Source organism: Petaurus breviceps, unplaced genomic scaffold (assembly GCF_028583685.1).
Source record: "Petaurus breviceps papuanus isolate PSGF00001 unplaced genomic scaffold, PetGlider_PUasm1.0 151, whole genome shotgun sequence".
In the NCBI taxonomy this organism is placed as follows: domain Eukaryota; kingdom Metazoa; phylum Chordata; class Mammalia; order Diprotodontia; family Petauridae; genus Petaurus; species Petaurus breviceps.
Genome location: NW_027185712.1, coordinates 34,588,663 through 34,597,814, shown reverse-complemented (window position 1 = coordinate 34,597,814; position 9,152 = coordinate 34,588,663). Strand labels below are relative to the sequence as shown.

General features: G+C 33.7%; 1 protein-coding gene across 1 annotated transcript in view; it reads right to left on the bottom strand.

The window, feature by feature from the left end:
- Window positions 1-2,245: 2,245 nt before the first annotated feature.
- MARCHF6 (membrane associated ring-CH-type finger 6) overlaps window positions 2,246-9,152 on the bottom strand; it is a 90,569-nt gene continuing 83,662 nt past the window's right edge. The window contains 2 exon segments of the mRNA XM_069077125.1: window positions 2,246-5,144; window positions 8,481-8,616. Coding sequence (XP_068933226.1) covers window positions 5,054-5,144; window positions 8,481-8,616 — 227 coding nt within the window. The 3' untranslated portion in view covers window positions 2,246-5,053.

Genomic DNA, 9,152 nt, shown 5'->3' with positions numbered 1-9,152 from the left:
AAGATAGCCCATCCCATTTCTGTGTAACTTAAAAGTGTTGGGATGTTTTGCCTCTTAATAATTTCTACCCACTAAAATGGTAGGGGCACAGTGACAGGGAGAGGACAGGGGAGGAATCTCTAGAGGGGAGGGGAAGGGAATAGGCAAAATAGGTATAGAAGGGTGTTCAGATTTACGGGAATGGAAAGATAGGAGAGGGATGCTTGCAGGGGTAGGCAAGTCATAGGAGGGCAAGGTAGTGGGTAGAAGTAGAGGAAGCAGAAAGGAAAGGAAACGAGATACGCATATATGTAAAAAGAAAGATCAGGAATAGAATACGTTTGGGAAAGTCTATGTCTGTATATATTTATGTGTGTGTATGTGTATATATATGAAGAGAGAGAGAGAGAGAGAGAGCGCTATGAGAGAGCCTTCTGGGGGAAGGCTGGGGAGAGGGGAAATAAAGAGCAAAGTAAAAAAGTGCATAGCAGAGAACAAAAGGAAATTCACAAGGAAGCAAAGATGGACAATTCTCAACACAAGTATTGAAATGAAGATCTATTGCTACATATTCTGAATCCTCTCTTATATTCTGCGATGCACATGACATGCTTTCCCCCCTAACTTAGCACTAGTTTCCCCTTCAGCCTTCTTCAGGTTCTTTCATACTTCCTCATATACTGGCTGTCCTTCACATTCCTAGCTGCCATCTTCTGTACATTTTCCAGCTTATCAATGTTCTTTCTAAAATGTCGCACCCAGAACCTGTCCCATCTCTTCCCTTTTAAATGCTAGAACCTCCTGGGAGGGAGCATGTAATAGTTATCTCCATGTTTTTCTATATTAGCATATTATACACAGAGTACATACTTAATAAACATGTTGAATAAAAGCTGGTACTTGTGCAATGTGTCATGTACATTAGATCCCTAGATACTTACACAAACCTGTAAGATTGGCAGGGCAAGTGTTATTCCTATCTTAAAGACGAGAAAACTGAGGTCTGGAAAGACGAAGTGACTTGCCAAAGTCACTCAGTCAGCAAGTGGCAAAGCTGGGATTCAAAATATCTTCTGATGTTAGATTATGTGCTCTTTGAATAAACTCACAATAATGAACAATTACAAGGGTATGTTTGCTGGTAGGGCAGCTAGGTGGTACAGTGGATGCAATGCCGGCTCTGGAGTCAGGAAGACTCATCTTCCTAAATTCAAATCTGTCACAGACAATATGTCCCTTCCTAGCTGTGTGACTCTGGGCAAGTCACTTAAAACCCTGTTTGTTTCAACTTCCTCATCTGTAAAACAAGCTGGAGAAGGAAATGGCAAACCACTCCTGTATTTTTTACAAGAACACCCCAAATGGGGTTACAAAAAAGTCAAGACACAAATGAAAATGACTGAACTACTATGTTTGCTTGAGACTAGCTTTGATAGCTGCTGTCATTTGCATCTGTGAAGAATTGTAAAGAAAATCTGATTTCTGAAACAGCAGATTTCTATTATTTTTTTTTTTATCAAAGGTCCTCCTTGACATTCCACTCTTCACATTTTTATTGATGGTGGTTCTGTGAATGGAAATAGTTTACATTCATGACAAATAAAAAGTAAAAGGCACATATAAAAAGTACACGGAAATAAATGGTACATTGTCTAATTATCACATGATATTAAAAATACAGAATATTAGGAAGTGAAATATGAAGGAAGGATGCCCCTATGGACATTGATAAAAGGTATGGGCTTGAAGTCTTTTATAATATAAAACATTAGATTAAAATAACAAATGAGGACAAAATAATTTAACCAAAAGTTTGAAAGAATTTATATTAGTCATGCTTTTTGATAATACTTTCTGTGTTTGTCTAGTTTTCACGACAAATGGAAGTAGTAATACAACAAATACTTTCTACTTTTCATTATGAAAAATCTTTTAAACATAGCTGAGTTTAATACTATAAGACTGACCTTAGCAAATAAATGTAAAATGCAGCATTCTTAAGATATATGAGAAAACTAAAAATTTTACTTTTATGTCTGTCAATTTCAACTGTATTTAGCAGTGGTTTTTTTTGGCAAACATTTTGTTAACTCAGAAAAAAAATTTTTTTAATCTTCATTTCAACCCAAATGCAAATAATATTTTTAATTGGCTGCTTTTCCAGGTGTTAGAAAAGTACATATTTTAAAAATCAAATCATTTGAGGGAAAATTAGCCTCTGTTATTTCAATAAGGGAGTGAAAAAAAAAACACAAGACAATAGTCATTACATTATTTAAGAGATGTATTAAACTTTAAAATAAAAATTATTTTACATTTACATCCAGACTGTAGGTGTCCAATGACATTTGTTTTCACTTAATCCCCACTGTTTCTCCATATATGTAATAGGAAAAATCATCTAAAGAAAACATTTTGAGGTTTTTGGATCCTAGCTATAATCAGCAAACTTCACATTAGCACTTTTTGAAAGTAATAATCTCAGATTGACATTTTTTTGAAAACAGTGCTTGATGATTTTAAAATGAAATTCATAATTTACTGACAATAAACAACTATACACTTGACATAAACAATGGCCTCTGGTGAAGTTAATGAGTTGGTTATGCTAAGCCAATCCTAAATTTTAGTTTTTTTAATTTCTTAAAAAAACCTAAAATAAATCGGACAAAAAAGACTTACTTTACTAACAAATTTTAATATTTCTCAAAGACTGGGGTTTCAGTCTGTGTAAAATGTATGAGATTGCACTACTAGGGGGGAAAAGCTATATGAAGGACTGCAACAATAGAGATTTAAAATATTTACAAGACTGTTAAGGAAAAATCTTGTTGCCAACAAAGTATTGTTGGCAAATCCTGTCTTTGTGAAAAATATCCTTTTGAAGTTACAGAATGTTAAAAGGAATACTGACATTCAAACCAAAAATAATTTATGGTAAAAATAATAAAAATTTTACATCTAATGATCATAATATATTATGAGTGAATCAGAGAGAAAATTATTTTGGCCTTTTTTCATGTTATGTGTTACCAGAAATTTTCCGACAAGTATATGAAGTAGTACATAATTCTGGAGAATATCAATTATTAATGTCTTGGAAAATTGCCCAGACCTTCTGTGCTAAACAAATGCATATGTTATTAAAGTTCTGTATAAAGGAATTTAAATTCTTGTTAACACTAAATTAAACATTAAAGAATTTGGGTAAATAATTGAATTTCACTTGTGAAACCTTTTCAATCCTTCTCAAGAGCAATTTCTGGTACAAATTTAACATGACAGATTTTATCAAGTATCTAGAACAAAGAAAATCCAAAATTTCATTAGACAAAAGGACTGAGCAGTTTTAGCTTGAACATTCCTTAATGCAGTACAAGAAATCTGCATACACACAGAGATGTACTACAAAATGCGAAATGCTGTAATACTACACCCCACATAAAGCTTCTTCCATCTACATTGTTTTTAATAAAAATTTAAATGAAAATAATCACTCACTACAGGGTGGCCAAGAATGACTGCAAATAAACTACCAGAAACTGTTGCATTTGATTTGGTGGCTTGTGTTTGGCTGTATTTTTGTATTAAAAAAAAAAAACTGGAGGTTTTAGTTTATTTATGTATTTTAATACTATACGGATTTTTCTGTAATTTACAAAGATCATTCTCCAATGATCATTTGTGAACTCACAAAGTTAATTCTGCCTTTCTTTAAAAAGGGCAGACTCGTTGATCATTTCATACAATATAGTAACTACCACTTAAAATATTCAGCCCATCTGCCCATCAGCTCTCCCTGTAAAATTCTAATTTGAAGCTTTGGTTATAAGGAAAACTATTTTTTTTAAGTGAGATTTCATAGCAAGGTTCTAATGTAACACAATTTGTATTTCTTTTGAAAAACAAAACAAAACAAAACCAGCTCAGCTGGCTTTCTCCTAGATAAAATTTAGATGGTTAACCAGAATCAATGCATTCACTCACAAATAAAGCTTTTGAGATTTGAGAGATGATTGCTTGAAAAGTAGGAGAAATACATTCCCTAATTCCCACCCAGTCATTTGCTAGCTCACAGGGCTAGATTTTCCAAATAATCTTCACCAATATATTTTACCTGACGAAATGAGCAAAAACATCACAAAAATGTGGTAACTTCAGTAAAGTTGCAGTATTGTATTGTTTATAATGTCATTCTATAAGATTTGTAATGCTGTATGACTTTTGGCCACTGCTGCCAACAAATGCAAATGAGTAAAGGAAACAACAAAAAAAAGTCTTGATTTGGTGTTTTTGTTTTTTGGTTAAGTGTAGACATGCCCTTAACAAGCACAAAAACCTGACTTTCAATGCTGATCTCTAGGGTTATTAAAGTTATCAAAATTAAAAATAAATTCCTTACCTACAGCAAGATACTGTACAATATTACAAACACAGATACATGAAAAAAAAGATCAGGCAGTAGAAAACGTACAACAGCTTTGGTGTTATACAAAATAACTTTCAAAAAGGTTGACAGTGAAGCACACAGTTCAAGTTTTCTTACGACAGACACTTCACTGATATGATGTATTTGTTTCTTCTCATGTTCTTGGTAAGGCCTCTCTACCCAAGAAAGTCAGAATGCATCAATTCAATAAGATCTATTGGGAACACCATAAAAGGAGCTCCAACCTCACCGACAAGTCCCGCCTCTTTGTGCCTTAGCTTTGCGGCACTTTTCTTGTCAACAGAACAGCAGGTCCAAAATAAAGTGACAACGAGATTTAATAAATTAATATACATTTTGTTTAAAGATGTACAACGCACATTCTGTTTAATCCAGGTTTTAGGGTATCAGGATACTTTCTATTTACACATATACAGATCTCAGACAGCAATGAAAAATGAAGATGCAGATAGAGGAGCAGGTCTTCAACTGCTATCTAAATGCTAAGAATATGAATTTTTAAAAAGTTAAAGTAAAAACATTGCTGTGAGGATGACCGGGAAAAATATTATCCAGAGATAGAAGAGTCCACAAAAAAGGACACATAAAGGCAAAAGGAGGGTCAAGGTATTTAAGACAACTATTTTATTCTTGTGAAGACTGTGGAGACGGTGTTGACGTGCCTTGTTTACCTGACTTTCGTTCATAGTTCACTAGTCGTTGTCCCACAAGATATCTAAATTTTAAAAGAGCAGAGTTAGTATTAGGAAAATTTAATACAACCTTTCATTTGAATACATATATTAATTAAACAGCATATCTAGGCTTACACCATTTTACATACAGAATCATAATATTGTGCTATTTGGAAAATACAGAATAGGGGACAGAAACAAATGGGCTTCAATTCTAATTGGTCTGAATTTCAGCAATAACCACCCCAGGAATTTAGGAGATACTTGGGCTAGAACTTGGGATACAGAGAACAGGAACAGAACAAAGGGAAAAGAGAAGATGGAAATTAAGAGAAGAGGTGATAACAGGATGAGAAGAACTGATAAACATGATAAATATAAAGTCTTAATTGCCTAAACAAGTCAGATTTACATAATGCTTTAAGGCTTATGCAGTGGCTTCCTCAAAAGTATTGTGTGAGAAAGATAATAATAATATATTATATATTATAAAATAATAATAACCCCTTTTTATATATGAGGAAACTGAGATTCAGAGATCTTAAGTGATTTAACTAAATTCACCTCTCATATACTTGCTAGTTGTGTGACCATTGGTGAATTATTTAACAGGTTTAATTTCCTTATTTGTGAAATGGGTATAATTCAGTAAACATTTATTAAACACCTATCATGTAAGTGCATTGTGCTAGATACTAGGAACACCAAAGACAGAAATGAAAACAGCTCCTGTCCTCAATAAGGTTACATTCTATTGTATATGCACAAACAGAAAAATAAAGGCAAAGTAAAAAAGTAGAGTGCTAATATAATACTTCTAGTACACATGGTTGTGAGAAGTGTACCTTGCAAACCCTAAAGAGTTATACAATGCTAGTTGTTTATTTTTATTTTCCATGCCAATTGTTCCAACTTTCCCCCCTTTCACTAAAGACTATATACCCAAAGACTACACTTTCAGCAGATGACCTACCTCCCTCTCCTTTTTAATTTATTTTTTTTTTTGCTACATTTTAAATTCTCTCTCTCTTTCTCTCTCTCTTTTTTTTTGCTTTTTGGAGGGCAATTAGGGTTAAGTGACTTGCCTAAAGTCACAAAAGTGTGTCAAGTGTCTGAGGCCACATTCGAACTCAGGTCCTCCTGACTCCAGGTCTGGTGCTCTATCCACTGTGCCACCTAGCTGCCCCTACATTTTAAATTCTGAACTGTCTCCTTTCCTCCCCACCCAGCACTAAAGAAGGCTACCATTTGACAGAGATTTATAAATAGTTTGTAAAACTATACCATACATATTTCTCTTTATCAATTCTTTCTCTAGAGGTGGATAGATATATCCTTCAGAGATCCTTTATAGTTGAAATGATCCTGTAAACTAGCCCTACCCTACAGGATAATTCTCCCTTAGAATTAGAGATACCACACTATTCCTGATTTTCTTTAATCTCTAAAAACTCATTCCCAGGTTCATCCACTTAAGGCCTAATGCATTAAATATTTGTGTTCCCTAAGGGTCTGATCTTAGTCCTCTCTCTTCCCATCCTAGCTAACCTAGGGTAACCATTGTATAACTTTTTAGGGTTTGCAAAGTATGGCTTCAAGTGTCAGATTTATGCAGATGATTCCTTAGTCTTTACCTCTCTTTTTAAAATCCAAGTTCTTATCTCCAGCTACCTACAGGATAATTATTCTTCAATATCCCAGATACTTCAAACTAGACATGTCTAAACAGTAGTTCACTATCGTTCCCCAAATCTACTTTCTTTTCTGATTTCATTATTTCTTTCTGTAAACACCATTCACCATTTCTCCTGTCCGTAACAATAATGTTATATTTTAATCTTTCTACTTCTTCACATCTCACATATCAAGAACTGTCCATTCTACCTCTGCATATCTCTAGAATCTTTCCCCTTCTTTCCAGCCTCGTGGAATGACCCCAGTGTAGGCTCTTCAACAGTCTCCTTACATAGCTTGTCATGTCCACTTCCAACATTTTAAATTCATTCTTGACCTAACTACCAGATAATTTCTTATGCAAATTTTCAGTAGTGGACCATTAGCTATCCAGTAAAGTTCAAACTCCTATAGGCATTTGAAGGCCCTTCAGTCTAGCCAAACTGAACTACTTGGGTTCTGGGAGAAACATTTAATTTTTGCAACCCTTGTTCAGGTTGTTGCTTCCTTTGCCTAGAACTACCTCCCCCATTTTGCCTGTTTAGTTTTTCTAACCATCCTCTAAAGTCTAATTAAAACGCTATCTCCTCTGGGGAGTTATCCATAATCCTCTAATAAGCAATATACCTTAACCTTCAAAATTCTCATACATACTTTATTATTTGAATCTCTACCTCCTATAGTATGACTGTTTGTGTTGGTATTTTAACTCCTCTATGAGACTATTAGTTCCTTGAGGATATACACAAAGTCTTCTCTGCAAAAATTAGCTGAGTAAAGAAAGCTAGCTATATTGTATTTCTCCTATGAACAGAACATAACCATTAGTTTTCACTGTTCCTTTTACCACCTAAAGTTTGACTTTAGGTGAAACTTGACATACAAGCCCAGACCTTGATTTTGATAGGGTTATTTTTTGTGTCTTTAAGATATGGAACGAAGTATTCAAGGCTGTCACCTAAGGTAGGTAGTACATTAATTTGTAGTAATCCAGAATTGTCTTTAATCACTAAAAATGACCTCTCCTCACATCAATGGGTAAAGGAAGAATTTATTGTGGATTGCTAGGGTAATCTTGATTTTGAATATTTGCCAGAAAGAAAATTATTTAGCTTTGTACCCTTTGATTGTTGGGCACACATGTAATTTCATTACTAGAGACATTCTTTTAAAAGTTAAGGAAAATTTAACTAGCTGATAGAAAGTAAAAGCTTAAAGTCATGATTTATCACACTGAGATATTTTCTCACTCTTTCTACAACAAACTTTCAAAATTTCTTTCCCATATTCTTAAAACAGGAGAAAGTCCATATCATTTTGCAGTAATCTTCCTAACCACTATTTTGAATAGAGTAACAATCCTGGTGTAGGTAAGGAGGTTTATTCAAATTTGCTTTTCCATGGTTTTTATGTCCTATATAAAGAACCATTTGAGATATTGGGAAACAATATAATTAGCATGAAAAGTGATGATTAATTTAAAAAACATATGTGTTTGTACTTTCTTTTTTTATACCACTACTAGGTAGTATTCAATACAGAAATTAAAGACTTCAAAGAGTCCTAACCAAAAATGTAATGCTACGAGAGCCTATTTATGTCTTTTTTACTTTGTCTAGTTAATCTTGATTTTAGTAACACAAAATAAGAACTATAAGAAAGTTAAGAAGAAACATTATCCAAAAGTAAAACTGAAAACTCACTTGTCATTTTTAATATGTTCATAAAGGCGCTTGAACTGTCGAACCTGGAAGGACAGGATACCCATCAAAACCACCACCATTAGTAAAAAAGGATAAATTCGACGCTGTACCAAATTTTGCATTTCAGCAGTAACACCTGCAAAATAAATAAAACAAACCCTCAGCACATGTGATAAGGGATATGCAAGCTTCTATGTAGTAAAAATCTAAAGAAAAATCTAATTTCTCTAATGAGAGGGCAGTACTAATTAGTAGAAAACTAAATGGATTCAAGATTCTAATTCCAGTTCTCCAATATCTGGCTTATGTGACCCATTAAGAAAATAATTAAATGTACATTTCTCAGATCCAGTTTCTTCACCTAGGAACTGAAGTACTTAGACTGGATCTCTAAGATTTCCTCCAATTACAAAATTCCATGGAGTCTAGAAAATAAAGTTTTCAAGAACCATTTCACTTGGAAGCCTAGGATGGAATAAATACCATTCTGAGGAATACAAAAAGATAATCATAGTAAGAGCTGGAATAAACATCAAGTTTTATCTAGTCCACACCCTCTTCATTTTAGAGATGAACAAATTGAGACTTAGAAAGATGTTATGTGATTCACTTAAGATCACAGTTAATATCAGAACCAGGACCAGAATTCATGTTTCCTGATTTCTCAGTCCA